At 36.4% G+C, this 17,431-nt stretch overlaps 1 protein-coding gene across 1 annotated transcript; it reads right to left on the bottom strand.

Annotated features, from left to right (window-relative positions):
* Window positions 1–1,332: 1,332 nt before the first annotated feature.
* On the bottom strand, window positions 1,333–7,256 carry LOC149934409 (endoplasmic reticulum resident protein 44-like). The gene is made up of 3 exons (XM_090154313.1): window positions 6,800–7,256; window positions 3,229–3,481; window positions 1,333–2,691 (listed from the first exon to the last, which is right to left on the bottom strand). The coding sequence occupies exons 1-3, from the start codon at window positions 7,147–7,149 to the stop codon at window positions 1,933–1,935; spliced, it is 1,362 nt and encodes a 453-aa protein (XP_090010439.1). The 5' UTR covers window positions 7,150–7,256; the 3' UTR covers window positions 1,333–1,932.
* Between the last annotated feature and the right edge of the window lie 10,175 nt (window positions 7,257–17,431).

Genomic DNA, 17,431 nt, shown 5'->3' with positions numbered 1-17,431 from the left:
ACCGTGTTTGGCCTCTTCCTCTATAATAGAGGAAAGAGGCTGTTATTTTCGCTCCTGATGTATGCGGGCTAGTGATGTTAGTGAAGGTGAAAAATTCAATGGAAGCTATAGGTCCTTATAAGTCCCCGGGAATCGACGAATTATCTTCAACGGCACTCGATATACATGTAATTCAGGCGTCATTAGATTGGTACTAGTATTAGGAAGAGGCTACTATTGTGGCTGTGCCATCTTGTTTTACGTCATTTTGACGTCAGAGCATACGTGTTTTTTCTTACGAGTTTCATTGCCTTAAAAATATCCTGGTTGTAAAAACAGTAGGTTGCGTGGGGTTAAAACTCCTAAAGAGGGAAGACGTGCCCGAAAAGGGGAATTTTTTTCTCATACAAGTCACCGCAAAAGGTACCCGAAGGACCCCGATAACTTACCATAGGGAATACGGAGGATAACCATTCCTGGTTCGAGGTATGTATTCCTGATAATTTCCAATGGATACGATTTTGGGATGTCCACACTGCATCACGGCTCAAAGGTTATCGTGTTTTCTTTCGTCTAACCATGTAAAATGTTAAATTTACACTCCGTTGGAAAGAGGATAGGTACTCATTTATAAAACATATTTTATCATTGTAATAGTTTTAGAAAATCACTAGATTATGTCAAGAATGTATTTATTTATACCTAGGGAGAATGTCTATGTCGAGACGGTTTTTAGCCTTTCTCTCAATCCACCCGTTGGTCCCCCCAGTACGCTCCTCCGCTTAAAATAATACGAATAGTCCCGGTATTTCATTGGCTGTTTAAAATTTACGTCACCTAACGCGATGGAAATCAAACGCCGGTGACGTTTTGTCTTTCCCCCCGCGCGAGACGGGGGAAAGGCGTTCAACGTGCTTAGCGATTGTCGCAACATAATCATTCTTCCTAAATATAAATAAATACATTCTTGATTATGTATTTTGGTCATGACAATTTTCTCTCGTCTTTTTAAGAGAGAGTCGGCGAATTTACGTTTTTAAAGCGAATAGCATTAGCAGGATAGTCTCGGGATAGTCTTTCGTCAGATAAATATTATATTCCCCGTATTACTGAATATTTTGAGACCCCATACAAGCTGTTAAATAATTTATAGCGTTTGTTTCACGCCATAATGCTGACGCCGCCATTTTTTACAAACCATGGTTTTTGAGTAGGAGGTGTAAATGGTACCGTAAGAAAAGTACTACTTAATTTAGTGTTTTCCAATTCACGAGCCAGAAGGTTGATATTTTGTATATAACTAAGGTGGCTTTTTAAACTAAAAGCCGCACTTGTACATAAAATACGCTAAAATAATCAAGAACCCATTTATTGTACAAATGGAATTTTAACACAACATTGAGATATGGCCATTTCACTGCGTACAATGGTTTATTCGATAAATTTGCATTCACATGAACATATTTCACCTCTATCATACTCAAAAAGAGCAAGCTTCCTACCAGAATCCTGTATTAGGATTGTAGGAACATGGGAGTACTTAAGAAAAATCACCATCAACAATCACTGCTAGGTGATCGAGAACTACGGTTTTATTGATGCGACAATGGCGGCGACCGTGTTTTGACGCGAAAAAAGTCTACAATCGGAGTTAATTATTTAAGAGCGTACTGGGAAATTTCGAATAGACAGCTATAGACACGAGTGCTGTCCGAGGGGCTGATCACTCCGCGTAATCGGTGTATACAGAGCCGTACCTTTGACTGTACTAATCGGATTACGCGTAATCTTTGAAGTCCCTGCCTTTGGCAGTGCAAATCTAAGCGTAATCCGGTGTACAGATTTTCTAATAGTTGTTAGCCCCTCGGTGCTGTCTAATCACTAAAAGGAGTAGAGCTAGAAATTTCTTATTCTCGACGAATTCTTAAGTTTAATATTAAATGTACAAAAATATTATAGTTCATCGCGTTTAAAGGTGTACCTATGTTTGGAAGGCTGTAAATACTTAAAAGCAGATTCTGGTGGCGTCGTGGGCGTACGTGTGGAAGTAATTGCGCTCGGTTCATCTTCAGATTGTAAAGTTTTCTCCGCGCGATCAATGTTATCAGCGCTTTCTGTTTGTTCAGTAACATTCGTTTCTTCGAACGAATCGTCGACATCGTCGACATCGTTTTGTAAATAGTCGTCGTCGTTTTGAAAATAATAATTATCATTCCCATTCGAATTCACCAATTTGGACATTTCCTCTTCGTGATAATCCTGGTGAAGTTTATCGCTCTCAAAATCGTCCATGAACTGTTTCAGCTTCCCCGGGATCTCTACGTTTTGGAATTTCTTGAAGACGTACATGTGGACGAAACTGTCCAACAAAATGACGGGCAAATCCTCTTCGCTTTTTCCAGCTCGGTGCAAAGGGTGGACAAAGACGTTTCCGTCCGCTATCAGAGTGCGAACGCGGTAAGGCAAGAAGTCGACCAGTTCCCTCCTGACCGCCGATTTGTACAACTGCAGGCTGCGAGCGTCGTCCTTGCCCCTGAATAAGACTAAGAACGGAATTCCAGGTTCGGACAGTTCTTCGGCGTTTTCGAACGTTAGTTCTTTGACAGTCGGTTGACAGCGCCTTTTCAACCATTCGTACAAATTATCGCCGTTGCTGAGATCGGGTGTGTACTCGCTAAAATGGCCCTCTTCCTCTTTTAAAAATACGTGGTCCTAAATTAAATTAAAAGTATTGAAATTTAACCATTCAAAAAATTATTTAAAATGTAGATTTAATATTGAATTTCTCAGACTGTTAGTGGAAATTTAAAATATGGACTCCGTCACGACACAGTGTTACTCGGTAAATCTAGTTACACTTTAAATTTAATTCTAATAGGTTAACTTTACTCGATGGGCTAGCCACTTAAGACGTTTGTTGTTCAAATAAATAATTTTGATAAACTAGATATCCACAAGAAGTAAATATGGGAAATCCGGAAATTTACTAGAAATCTCAGTAAATCCGAAGAAATATGGGAAATTTCGAGAAATACGAAGATATTTCCAATATTTCGGGAAATATAGAAATCTACAATGAATAGAAATCCGAATAAATGTTACAAATCTGGAGACATTCAAAGAAATATTTTAAGTTTTTTGACATCCAGAAATCCACAAGAAACATCGTATATATTTGAGAAGCATCGAAAATATTTGAGAAATATCATTAGAGTTAAATTAAAATTAAATGTATAAAAAAGCGCATACTTTCGCGAGGTCCATTCCAAGTGGCAAGCGACCCGCGACATGCGTCACGTAGACGGGACAAGAATCTTTCATCCAAGCCGCTACTTTTTGGACCATCTTGTGGGCGTCGTTATTTGGTCGCGTTACGTAAGCGATAACAACTGGCTCGTTCATGGCAATTTGGTCGAAGTCAGTCGATGCGTTCAGGGTCATTGCAGAATTCGTCAGATAGCCTTCCACGTAGCTCAGGATCGATTTGGCGTCTCTTTTACCTCTGTCGAAAAGATTAAAAGATATCAATTACTAGAGGATTATCCATCTAGGATATTAAAACGAAGCATGTACCAACGCGGGATCGAGGAGTTGAGGCATTTGGCAATTGGGGCGAATTTCCCTGCCAGCCGCGTCACGGCCCAAAATATTAAGCATATTACTCACGATGCAGAATGTAAAATTAACACTTCGTAAGAATATTTATTCAGGGTTGTTCAAAATGCACTTTGAAAATGCAAAATGGTATTTTGAATTAGAAAAAGTAGTTTGTAATTTACATTTTGTGGGTTTGAGAAAGTTTATCTGCTATTTACTCCCAAGTAATCATAGATGGCGATACTCACAATGTCAGTTACTTACTCAGAAGCAGAAGAACATTCGTACAGTGCCACCTAGGAGCAACAAACACAAGGAGAACGCAGCTAGCCTTTAAACACGCTAACGAAGGGTTGTGTACGAATTTCATTGGACGAGCGTCACGAGCCTTTACGCTGAACGTTTTACGGGCGGGGGGAAGACAATCTCCGAATTTTCCCCTTCCGACAGCAGCAGGCGCTAAAGCGTCTAGCCAATGAAAAATGTACACAAGAAAATCCACGATTTTTGACGCTTTGCGTTCTCCTTGTGTGGGTGTTGTGTTTGTTGCTCCTAGGTGCCACCGTTTTATTTCCCACGCTGGCGGCGAGGATAGTTTTGAAATATCTACGTAATTATTTTTAATTTCTAATTAATAATAATTAATAAGTAAATAATCAATGTTCTATACAATAAATTCATTGTGAATTTATGCGACTAATAGAAGTAAACAGAGTGCATTTGAAAAAACATTTTGCATTTTAAAAAACCCTTTTCAATATGCATTTTGTATTTTTATTTTGAGCTTCAAAACCATTTTACATTTTGCATTTAGAAAAACCAATTTTCCAAATGCATTTGGTATTTTGCATTTTAAATTTTGAGTTATGGAGAAAGTATTTTGCGTTTTACATTTTGCATATTGAAAAAAAAAAACATTTTTTTTGAACAACCCTGTATCTATTGATATATAAACCATATTTGTTCTATCTAATAGTTTAAAAGAATCAATAAATAGTGTATTTCCCTTCGCACTATTTATGTTTGAAAAATCAGAGACAGCCCGAGAAGCAACATTTCCAGCGAATAACATTAACATTCGAGGTAGATGGATTATTCTTTCGTATGCATTTATTTATACTTATACTATGTTGAGACAATGGTTGAGACGATCATGGTCCCCAACACGAGTGGGGGAAGGCAACACGTCACCGGCGTGCCCTAAGACTTCAGATGCCGGATAAGGAGATACCGGACTAATTTGATTTTGTATTGGGAATGAGCTTACTGTTAGTGTTTTAGGGATTAGGATCAACACTAAAAATCATTTCGACATAATCATTATCTCTAATCACTTGGCAAAAGTAGAATTAAAGGGAAATGCGCAATGATAATCGCTATAGAACATAAGGGAACCTAATTTTGTCCGAAAGATGGTTCTGATGTCAATTGAGAGAACGGTGTATGGAGAAGATAGCGAAAAGGGGGATCATATTTCCGGAACACGGCTCATGATTTGAGACCAGCAGATGGGCGACTCAGCCTTTCGTCTATAACCTCCGATCTTTAAGACCAAATCTTCGAGAGGAAATTGGAGACGTGGAGTACGGAGACCAAACAACACGGCGATGTCGAAACTGACGAAATCTTAAAGTGGGTGCACCGATATATCGGCTATTCGTGGCCGATAATATCGGCGGTAATAATGGACGATATATCGGCTGATATTAACAATGTTATCTATCATAACAGTAGTGTATATGATAAAATCATTGTAAAAGACTGTTCAGTACACTGTCATACCATTTTTTTTCTAATTTTTCATGAAAAAAAGTTTGAAAGAGCATATCCGAATATGTTTCTTTTCATTTTACGTGAAACGTATTTCCTATCACAAATCGAATATCGTTGTTTTTTATTTGCTTACACTCGTAACGCTCTGTCTAAAAAAAGATATGATCTAGCTTCTGAAGTCTGGCGTACGTAGCGCGGCCAATCAAATAAAATATTATCTTTAGTTAATCGAGAATTTTCTTATTTTTAAGCGGATATTGGCCGATACCGATATTATAAAAATAAGTCGATATATCGGTGCATCCTTAGTGGAGACGCTCAAGCTAAGCAGGCACTCTGTAGCTCCAATAAGCGAGTTTCAATAACTTGCCACGACAATAGGAAACCTAAGCTAAGCCAAGGTCCCGCTGAGGTGTGACGTCAAAGTACCATCCTCGTCTACTTTTTCGTCTAACTACGCATGTGTCGGGTATTATTGAAACTCGCTAATTGAGAGTGCCGGAAAACAGACGATTTTATTTTATTTTACTATTCTCTATATAAATTTATATGCTTTATTATCCTGATTACTACCATTTTTATATTTAGTTGTCTTTTTCTCATCCAGCATTTTCAATGGTAAAAAATAAATAAAAATTGAACTGTTTATATAGCGATTGCTTTATTAATTAACTAGCTTTAATACCCGGCTTCGCCCGGGGTCTTAGTTTTAATGAATTAGATCTAATTTGTACGTAAGAAAGGTAAACGCTGGAGCAAAAACGTAACCTAACACGCGTAGCAAAAAGTCCTAAACTACTTAAAAATCTTTCACACTAACTCCCCTTCTACGAATTTCACACTAACCCGTTAAAAAAATTTAAACGTCGAGACGGGCGCAAAATAAAATTGAATTAGATTAATAACCATGTCAGGTATTTGGAATTAGGCGCGATTAGTTGAAAATCAGGCCCTGAACATTTAGTTAAAATTTCAAAGCTCTAGAGCTAACCGTTCTCGAGTTTTTAGGAACATGACATACAAATAATTGTAACGTGTGGGACAAATAATTGTAACGTGTGGGACAAATTCAGTCCGCTCGTCCACCTGATTAATCAGGGCGAGATATGTGTAACGGCCACGCCAACGGGGGGATACGTGGGGACACCCGTGGCGGAAGTATTCCGACCACCCGTTGGGGGATTGGTGGTCGTCCTCACACGGCCATCCACAAACTCTGCCTCTCAGACGCTTGGGATTACAGGAGTACGCCACCCGGCGGAAACTAGATCTTCCAGCCAGCACTGGAGGCTAGATCTTTAAGTGGATGCTGGACTAGATTCCACATTTTTCAGCGGACACTAGTCTGGAGATCAAAGGTTTTACGGACAAACGCAGCATATTATCCGCAAAACAATGGACCCAGAAACGGGCCCACGACCACGCGTCATTTTGGTCATATATGCATTACCTATATTCGTTCTCTAATACTTTTCCATAAAGCGATAGTTTCATCGTAGGGTACTTGCTGACTCCGAATCTGGCTTCCAAGTTAGTTTGCGTCACGCAGTCTATGGACGCGGCTACAGCCTTGAGGTTCCCCGTTCCGAAGTTTTCACGAAACAATTTCCCGGCTTCCAAGAAATGTGGTTTGAACATTTCACTGTAAGGGCACCAATTGGCGTAAAAGTTGATAACTACCGCGTCGTTATCATCTAAGACTTGGTCCACATTGGCATCCGTCAACTCGACAACGGAACTTTCTTCATACGCGTTGACGAAGGACAATAGCAGCCAGAGGAAGCGGAATTTCCCCGCCATTTTCCGAAAAACCCGCGAAGTTTACTTCATGTATTCTAGGGCTTTTGAGTTTTAAAAAAGTGTGACTGTTATTTCGCTGTACACCGTAGTTGCGTTGTCTGCAAATTATACGACTTCAGGTGGTACGTTTAGTAGAGAGGTACTAAATAATTGTCTTGTCAACAGTTTTATAGCGAAGTATGTGTACACGTAAAAGCTTCGCTTGTCGTCTGAAAGCGAAAAGCACGTAACATAAGCTACGCTGTTTTTGTTTCAAAGCGTTATTTACATTTTAAGATGAATTTTTATACCAGTGGTATCAAAAATATTATCGAAAATATAATATTTGTATAACACGTACATGTATGTCCTACTCTTTCAAATATTTAAATCTTTGTTTTTCAAATGCACGCAAAAACGTTACGTGGTTTTTGCATTCAGGCGTCGCGATAGACTCGATAAAGGTAAAGTGTTAATATATCTCAATTTCTTAATAACAAAAGTTCATAAAACTAAGAGTATTCAACTGTGAACGGCGTCTACAGGGTGTCTTATTTTGATCGGCCCAGGCGTTTTTCTCAAATCTATAGTTGCTAGAAATGTGAAATTATCAGGATACACTCTTTCGGGGAGGACCCTTTTCTTTTGGAATTTTCAGAAAAATCGTGAAATCTTTCACCGTTTTGAAATTTTTAATTTTTGAACGATAGGTGGTAGACGAATATTTACAATCAACAAGTTGTAGAGCGTACTCGAAAACCTTTAATGAAATTGGTTTGGTCAAAAACGGAGAAACCTATCTAATTCAGAGGTGGGCAAAAATTGTGAGCGAATTCTGAAATGAACGCTCAGACCTTTTTAATTTGAGTGATCAAGTAAGCTAGTGCTCAATACTGGCGATGCTATTTTCTCTCTCTTAAACTGAACCAGCTCAGGCCGAAAGCCGTGAAATTCTCTCAGTCACTGATCGTTCACGGTGCGTTGAGCGAAAACGGCTGATCGACACGCTAGCCTGCTCAATTTGAAGCGCCACGTCCTCCAGCGGTGGGATAATTCGTTCACTAGAAAGCGCTGACGCCGGGCTGAGTGAGATCGTGCCGAGAGAAGCGGCAGTTTTTTAACATCGGAATTTCTCAACCCACTGAGCGACGGGATAGTCTTTCTTCTGGAATTCGCTCATAGCGCGGTGAGAAAAAATTATACAAATAATATTTTATTGACGATTTTTTTATTCAATGTACTTTTTTATGAAATAATTTATAAGAAATGAAACTTTTTTCTCACAGCACTTTGAGCGAATTCCGGGAAACAGTCTACCCCGTCGTTCAGTGGGATGAGAAATTCCGATGTTAAAAAACTAGCGCTTCTCTCGGCGCGATCTCACTCAGCCCGCCGTCAGCGCTTTCTAGTGAACGAATTATCTCACCGCTAGGGGAAGCGGTGCTTAAAATTGAGCAGGCCAGCGCCTCGATCGGCCGATCTCGCTCACCGCGCCGTGAAAAATCACTGACTGAGCGAACTAATCGGCGATCACCCTGAGCTGGCTCAATTTATCTTTCTCGCTTAAGAAGAGCAACCGACCTTCGTATTTGAAGTGCTCACTCGTTTCGAGAGGATTTTCAAAAATGAACGCGCACAATGTTTGCCCACCTCTGATCTGTATGGTGCTATCCCGATCCGGGCTTACGAAGCTATGCCGCTACTACGTCAAATTGTTTAGCCAATTAAAAGCTAGAGGAAATGACGGACATCTCCATAGAAGAGTAGGGGTTCAAAAATCAAGTGGCTTTGCCCAAGGCCAACTTTGATTGTCGCTCGCTGTCGCGCCATAGCGGCCATCCCGTTTGTTTCCTATCTTTCGCAAAACTGCGTGAGTAAATTAGTTCCTAGTGATAGCGCTAGGGGCGCTTTTACGAACGAAATTCTACTTCTGTATTAATAAGCCAAAGGCGGGCAATTCAAACTTAATCACAATAAAGTAGTTATTTCGTGATTAACATAATATTTTTTCACAAAATAAGCTGCAGTAAGTAAAAATTTAATATTTTTTTATTATATTCAAGTATAATAAACAGTATATGAAATAATTTAACTTATTAAAATTAAAGAAGACGCGTTGAGGTTGAATGTGTTAGTTTTGCGACCAGTTGACGACTTTTTTCATTTGAAAGGTATAAAAGAAAGGTAATATTATAAGTTTTAAAATATTAACTGTAAAATAAGAAAAAAACGCGTTTCCTAAAGGTAAATTAAACAATGGCTTTATAGGACTAATATGTAATGTTTTGGCTGCAATATTTATTTTTCTCAAAAATGCTGTTTATATATAACTTTAATGAATTAAAATAAATACATTGGAAAAATCATAGTTTAAAAAAATCATTTGATAAGTTATAGCATGAAAGTATTTATTTCTACCATAAATATAGAATTGCCATAAGGTAGTCTGACCTCTATCTCAAAGATATATTTCGTACTAGTAGAGGTCATATTCTAAAAATAACTAGAAACGTTCGTTGTCGGTTAACATAGGAAATCTGAGGATTTTTCGTCAATCAAGATACTAAAGAACAGGTCTCTTCTGATTGACTTTGGTGAAAACATAAACAAAATTGTTACCACCCATCAGAGACCCAAAAATAGCAAAAGCTAATGTTGTTGTTTGTAGAATTTTTAGTGATATTTACCGGGTTTGGGAGAGCTAAGTATTATTATTTGTTACCCACGGTAAAATAAAAACTAAACTTTTCTGGGAAGCTACATGTATCTTATCGGCGATTTAAATTTCAGTTGAAGAAAGACAATATTCTGATGCCTACTAAAACCAAAAGTGGATAGATATCTATCCACTTTTGCTAAAACTTTATTTACGATTTGAAAATTCTCTTTTTATTGTGAGCCCGATTCCGACCTGTTCGTTCTAAACGTTCATTTGGTTGTGTGTGAAGCTTACAATTGCTGGGGGTGTTTCTGCCTGACGAATATCCGGTGGGTTTTGGCGAACAGAGCATCCTCGGGTACACAATAATCAGTATTTTTACAAACATTTTAAATATACACACATACATATAAACATACTTAAAAAGGGTACCATTACATCATCAGTAAGCTCATAAAATGTAGGAGCTAACAGTTTAACTTCAATAAACCAGTTACAGAGATGACTGTGTTGTCTCTAAGACTGATTCAGGACCATCCAATTCATCAAGCAAAGATGTCATCGCAAAAGAATGTCTAAGAATTTTAGATGCTCTTTAAATACATCCTGAAACTCAGAGGGCTACAATTAACCTAGCAAGTAGAGAATATGTAGCTGGATATGTTTTGAAACAATTGGAAAAGGAAGAGTTTTGTAATGACTGTATTGAAAACCTAACCCCTCCTTGTCAAAACTCACCTCTTCTCGATTTGATTAAAGACCAAGACAGAAGTAATTTAAAGTATCCAAGTCAACCATTTGTGTCTGTAATTTCCACGAATGTAAATTTCGTGCAAAGCTCATATTCCTACATTTGTGACTCTCCAAAGGTTTTCTCTAAAATTGATGAATGTGTTTTACCAAAACTTGAACTTTGCCCGGTATTTGTTTGTCACAATCCAAACCATGCCAAACTCATTGCAAAAAAAGTCTGTCAAACATTAATTCCTGCTGCTATTGATAATTTAACCCAAACAATTTCTGCAAAACATGAACAGGTTAGAGAGATTGTAAGCAAGCCAATATCTAGAAAAGTCTACAAACTTTAATTAAAGTTAGCTGAGAAACAAATTAGTTACCCATTTTCAGTTGTAATATCTCATTTAAGAATTTAACTCTAGAGTGAAATTTAAAAAATGAACTTGTTTTAAAAATTTTACTTTTCATTCATTAAAAGTAATAATTTATTTTAAAGAAAAACAAAGTTTCATTTAATATGGACAGCTAGGCCTACTTTCCACAGATCACAACGTTAGAGATAAGTGAGTGTGTATACCGATAGGGGTCCCCGCGGGCGGGGGAAACTGGGGTGAAACAGCCCCCTATGGGGGTAAGCATTGCCCCTTCCCCCCATTTTGCGTACATTTTCGGCGGGGTCAAAAGGTTAGCTGATTTACGGGGTCAATAGGTTAGATGATTTACGATACCCGGCCCCTCATAAAACCTAGGTGGTAACCCCCCATTTTAGGTCAATAGGTTAGATGATTTATCTGTCCCTATTCCGCAGGTGGTGTGGACTGACATGATATTATGCAAACAGCTATAAACCGTTAAATAGGTCCGTCAAAACCTATCCGTCATAGTGAATGTAGCCCTAGGGCACCTGTCTTTCGAGTTGGTAATAAATAGTTCAATGGGTTTTCGCCGACAAACACTTTCCGCCGCCAAACACTTTTCCGCCGCCAAACCATTATTTTCAAACACTTTCGCTGTCTTAGGGCCCCCTAAGGGTTGTAAAAGGGTACCGTAAAATAGCGGGTGGTCATGGCTAAAAGTGTTTTGGAAAAAAAAGAGCAGAGTGTATACAAATTATAAGGTTTTATTTATACATTCAAAGTTAGAGTACATTATCCCATTTTAGCGCAATGGGTCAGCTGATTTACGACGTTATAAACCCGAGTAACTTACCTAAGGGTCCTTGTCAAAGCCTATCCGTCATAGTGAATGTCTGGCCTAGGGCACCTGTCTTTCGTGGTGGTAATAAATAGTTCAAATGTGTTTTCGCCGACAAACACTATCGCGCAAAGCTGTCCCCCCTAGGGCATCTGTCAAACACTTTTCGTGCGCGTGGCGGTAATAAATATTTCGATTGTATTTTCGCCGACAAACACTTTCCCCATTATTTTCAAACACTTTCGCTGTCTTACGGCCCTAAGGGGTAAAGCGTAGCTTGCCCGTAAAATAGCCACAGCGGGCGTCTTCGCTAAAAGTGTTGGGTAAAAAAAAAGCCGAGTGTATACAAATTATAGGGTTTTATTATTGCTCCCAATCGCTAGAAATTGGCTTTTTTCCCATTCACTATAAATCGCAGCAGTTTGCCAGAATTAGTTTTATCTCTCCGAAATAATTAATGTACCCAAAATTGGACCGCCAGTTTATTATTCTTTTTAGGGGGGATCTCTCTGGGCGTTTAACATTACAATAAAGCTAAAAGGTCCAGTTTGGGGTACATTTGGTCCGAAATGGGGTACATAGGGGCGAAAATGGTGAATTTGGTCGTTTTTAGGGTACATTTGGTCCATTTGGGTCCATTTTTGGGTACATCCGAATTGCAGTTGGAAAAACGAAGAGCCGTAATTTGATCCACCCATCCCTAAACTCCTTAAATTTATTGCTATAATTTATTTATCGCTGGCGAACCCTAGAATATAATTAATAAGGACAAGTTATTTAAATTTAATTTAGAACTTTTGTTTACATGATTACGACTAATCCGATATGATATATAATCCGTTTAAATCGTAATTTATCTATATAATTGTAGTTAATTTTTAAAGAGGAAATGGCTGTGCGATATAATATTATTTTGGCGTATTTCAATAGGTTTTTCTATAAAATGTTCAACGGCCGGTCTCCGTCACGCATCGCCAACTTCACTAATAAAAGTTGGCAGTCCTTTTTTATTTCCTTTTGGCCATCGAAATCTCATAGGTATCTAGAATGATGCCGCCTACGGCCGAGCTTGTCGCCAGTTCGTTTTGAACCTTCAGCCAATGAGAGGCCGTAGAGTGGTTCCACCAAGGAGAATAATAATTTTCCTTGGTAAATATAATAAAATAGAAACTTACTTTTTTTTTCTCTTTGACGGTACAAAGGGATACAATATTTCCATCAACGCGACTTCCCACCCCACCACACCCCACAGTCGCATTCGAATCTTCTTTAACTAAGAACTCTCTGCATAATTAATTTTTATAAAGTAAAAAAATAACCTTATTGATAGTTAATTAATAAGCTATATAAATAATTATGCTTTATATGCTTTACGTAATGTGTTTACTTCTATATTAAGCTATTTTAAATACCATTATTGTCTCAAGTACATACCATAAATATAATATAGCAAATTTGAGTGTGTGTATTGACAATATAAATACCAAAACAGTAAAAAAAATAACCTTGTTTAGCGTTTTACGATTAGAAATTTATTATCAATGATCGTTATATAGTGATATACCATTTCTTATCTTGATACGTTTACAGATAGATGTAACCATTATTACGTTATAATGATCACTGTAGTACAAACATTGATCATAATCGATATCCTTAAACAATCATCAAATTGATAATATTATATTTTTAATGATTAATTAATCGCTTGTTTTATTTTTTATAAATTAATTGTACATTATTTATCGTTATTTAGTTTTTCGTTGAGCAAAGTTTTTTGTCTATGATTATTTTATAAAAAACGTCTCTTATTCACAAGAACTTGTATATTTATCGAGAATGTACTAGCGCTATTAGATATTTTGGAGGAAAGGCGATCTAAAATTTATTTTTATTTACTTAATTATTCCATTTCACTCTAGCCTTAACCCAACCGGTGTTTATTCTTTATATTTAAATAAAGCATATGATATTTTTTATATTGACAACATTCAGATTAAACAGAAGCGAAGATATAAGAAAAGGTTTTTATTGGAATATCCATTTCAGAAGACCAACGTTAGTGAATGAATTGGGCTAAATTTGGAATGATGTAATGAATAAGGGAATTATACATAGCATAAAACTGAATTGTTGGAAGATAGAGGGTTATATCAAATGAAGGTGCTGAATAAGTAAACGTTATCTGAAACACTTAATTTGGAAGAAAATCAAAATAGGGCTGATATTATTTCTACCCTCAGAACCCACATTTTATACTTTTTATACGGAGATCCCTCAAAAATCGAGAGCAGTTTATGAATAGACTCGGTTCGAGTAAAACGTATGTGTTTGTCTTCTTCGAATATAATCCAAATGGGTCGAAACAAATATATTCAGTGTCCAAGTTGCTAGAAACGAATACGTGGCTATAGATTAAGAACCCATAAATGTAAACGTACATCGTGTACAACATGCAATAAATCGTTTAAATCACAACTGAGTCGGCATATTAGACGGTGCAGTCTAAGCCCTCACAAAGTAACCTTAGGTAAAGTAGAAGCGGAAATTGATAAACAACGAGTCCGCGCACAAGCCGTTGCTCGATCGGGACTACCATCGCATCTTTTTGGAAATTTGACAAGTGCTTGGGTGGAACAAATGAAAACCCCTAAACGAATAAACAAAGATATAGAACTTAGACCATGGCAGAAAAGTTTATTGGAACATTTAATTCTCTCAGACAGAAAAATAATATTTGTAATAGGAAAAGATGGAAATGAAGGAAAATCGTGGATGTTAAATTACTTGAAATCCCGTAAGCCCGACTTTGTACATTGTCAGCAAGTGACAGTTTCGGGGAGTGAAATGCTTTTTCAATTGAAAAAAGTTTGCTCTGGTGTGAACCACTTTTTCTTTAACACCTTGAGAAGTATAAAAATATGCGACGAACACTTGGCAGTATTTGAAAGTTTAAAAGATGGTGAAATTGTTAGTACGAAATATAATTGTGTGAGTATAAATATTAGTACTCCAAATGTAGTTTGTGTTTTTGGAAATTATATGCCTGAATCTTACGGTTTAAGTTCTGATAGAATTGTACGATTTTATAAAAAATAATTATTTATGTAAATATTAATTATGAAATATGTATAGTAGAAATGTTAATATAAAATTTGCATAATTGAGGACGTGTGAATATAAAAATAGTAAACTTAAGGTCGTTTGTGTTTAATTCCCGATTTTTTTGGCATATGTTCATATTATAGCCGTCCTCAGGTTATCTATATAAAAACAAATGGTTGTATAAAAAAATGAAAAGAAAGAATAATAAAATTGTTGATTTAAAACAGAAAAGGTATGTCTGTCAAATGTTTGAGTTTTCTTAAATTTATTTCATATACATTTCTACATGTTTTTATTTCACTGTAATAAAGTCTCTAACACTTATGAATAGATAATTGTATAATTGATTTACAAGTTATTAGAGTTAGAAATTTAGTCTTAGCAATTGTTTTTCACGCTTTATTTAAGTCAAGCAATAACATTTTTAAAAATGAAAGCTGTTAAACGAAATAAAATAAGCATTTCTGAACTTTTTATATTAATTATGTTTTATTATTTATAACGATATGGATTTCAATACATTTGAAGAAGCGAGTAAACTCCGCTTATCAGACTTGGGCAAAGTGGTTTTTAAGTGATGGTGTTAAATAATAAAATATACTTCAGCTTTTGAATAAGATTTTTTTTCTATCCAACCGATATCCTTTATATAAAAGCTGAAGTAATTTATCCATTCAATTCAACAAGCATTAAAAAACCCGGTTCAAGTCAGAATAGCTGTGCAAAGTACTAATAACGTAGAAAATGTTTTTGGGGTTCAATTGACCTGATGAAAAATTTTCATGTGGTAAAGTTACTGGACTGATGGAAGCGTCAGTGTTTTCAGAGCGAAGTCTTAATTGCATATTCTAAGTTTTTTTAAAAACAAGTTTATTTCTAAAAATGAAAAGGACATGTTTTATCGGGGGCAAACTTTTTCCGTGTGAATGGAGAAATGATAATTAAAGAGTTAGCTATTTACGATACGGAAACGGAGAAGCATAACGTCTGGACCTTTAAACCACCATATCCATATTCCAGTCTTACGGAAGACGATAAATGGCATTGTAGATGGTTGTATTGGAACATTTGCGATCTCCGTTGGGACGACGGACAGGAAGACTACAACAGCCTAGGAGCCATCGCAAATTATATAAAAGAACAAGGGTTCAAGTTTTTTTTGGAAAGGTTTAGTAAAGGCCAAAGTTTTATCAGATTTCATAGGAGTTAACGTCAAGAACGTCGAGGATTTAGCCTGTCCTAAATTATCTACCATTCTTTGTATAAATGCTCCTAAACATTGTCATTTTCACCGTGACCCTAATAATTGCGCCGTTGTGAAATCTCACAAAATCGCTGTGTGGTACAGCAAAATCGTATGTAAGAAAATATAATTCGCTTTTAATATTATTTTTGTTACTTTTTCATCACATTGGTTTTACGTTATTTCCGTTTTCTAAAATTACGTTTCTTAAATAGCGTAACGTATTAAAGTTGAATAAAGAGTTTTTCATTTAATTTTAATTTTAGGGTTTTTATAATATCTTTATGACTATATTTGTATTGTTTAACTTCTTTCATTTTTAAAAATGTAATTGCTTGACTTAAATAAAGCGTGAAAATTATTAGTTTCGAAATGATATTTACAAATCTTATCCACTCTAAAGTCCATCTTTCAGGTATTAGTAAGTATTTCATACAAACTAACTTAATTAAGTATTTTTAGAAGTGAAGAGAAACACATTGTGAAAAACCAAATGAAAAGAGACTTTAAACGGTTTTAAAATTCTTAATATATTTATTTAAAAAATCCAACGTTTAGGAGGAACTGTTCCTCCTTCTTTCATCCCAGCATGTATCCCCTTTTATCCTGGTTTCTCTCCAAAAAATAGCCAAAAATCTTAAATAAATTTATAATCGTAAAACGCTAAACAAGGTTATTTTTTTTTACTGTTTTGGTATTTATATTGTCAATACACACACCAAATTTGCTATATTATATTTATGGTATGTACTTGAGCCAGTAATGGTATTTAAAATAGCTTAATATAGAAGTAAACACATTACGTAAAGCATATAAAGCATAATTATTTATATATCTTATTAATTAACTGTTAATAAGGTTAATTTTTTACTTTAAAAAATTAATTATGCAGAGAGTTCTTAGTTAAAGAAGATTCGAATGCGACTGTGGGGTGTGGTGGGGTGGGAAGTCGCGTTGATGGAAATATTGTATCCCTTTGTACCGTCAAAGAGAAAAAAAATGTAAGTTTCTATTTTATTATATTTACCAAGGAGAATTATTATCCTCCTTGGTGGAACCACTCTACGGCCTCTCATTGGCTGAAGGTTCAAAACGAACTGGCGACAAGCTCGTCCGTAGGCGGCAGCATTCTAGATACCTATGAGATTTCGATGGCCAAGAGGAATTAAAAAAGTACTGCCAACTTTTATTAGTGAAGTTGGCGTTGCGTGACGGAGACCGGCCGTTGAACATTTTATAGAAAAACCTATTGAAATACGCCAAAATAATATTGTATCGCACAGCCATTTCCTCTTTAAAAATTCTAGAGCATCTACACACGATAAGATAGTTCTTGGAAATAAGAGACTTTTTTCAAAGATAAG

This window comes from Leiobunum rupestre, chromosome 7 (genome assembly GCF_980474605.1).
Source record: "Leiobunum rupestre chromosome 7, qqLeiRupe1.1.hap1, whole genome shotgun sequence".
Classification (NCBI taxonomy): Eukaryota; Metazoa; Arthropoda; class Arachnida; order Opiliones; family Sclerosomatidae; genus Leiobunum; species Leiobunum rupestre.
The sequence above is the reverse complement of the archived record's forward strand: the minus strand, read 5'-3'. Positions and strand labels throughout refer to the sequence as shown.

Coding starts and splice junctions, on each gene's coding strand:
- LOC149934409 (XM_090154313.1), bottom strand. CDS start 7,149: ATGGCGGGGAAATTCCGCTTCCTCTGGCTGCTATTGTCCTTCGTCAAC. Junction 3,482..6,799: donor GTATTAGAGAACGAATATAG/GTAATGCATATA, acceptor TCTTTTCGACAG/AGGTAAAAGAGACGCCAAAT. Junction 2,692..3,228: donor TTGGAATGGACCTCGCGAAA/GTATGCGCTTTT, acceptor AATTTAATTTAG/GACCACGTATTTTTAAAAGA.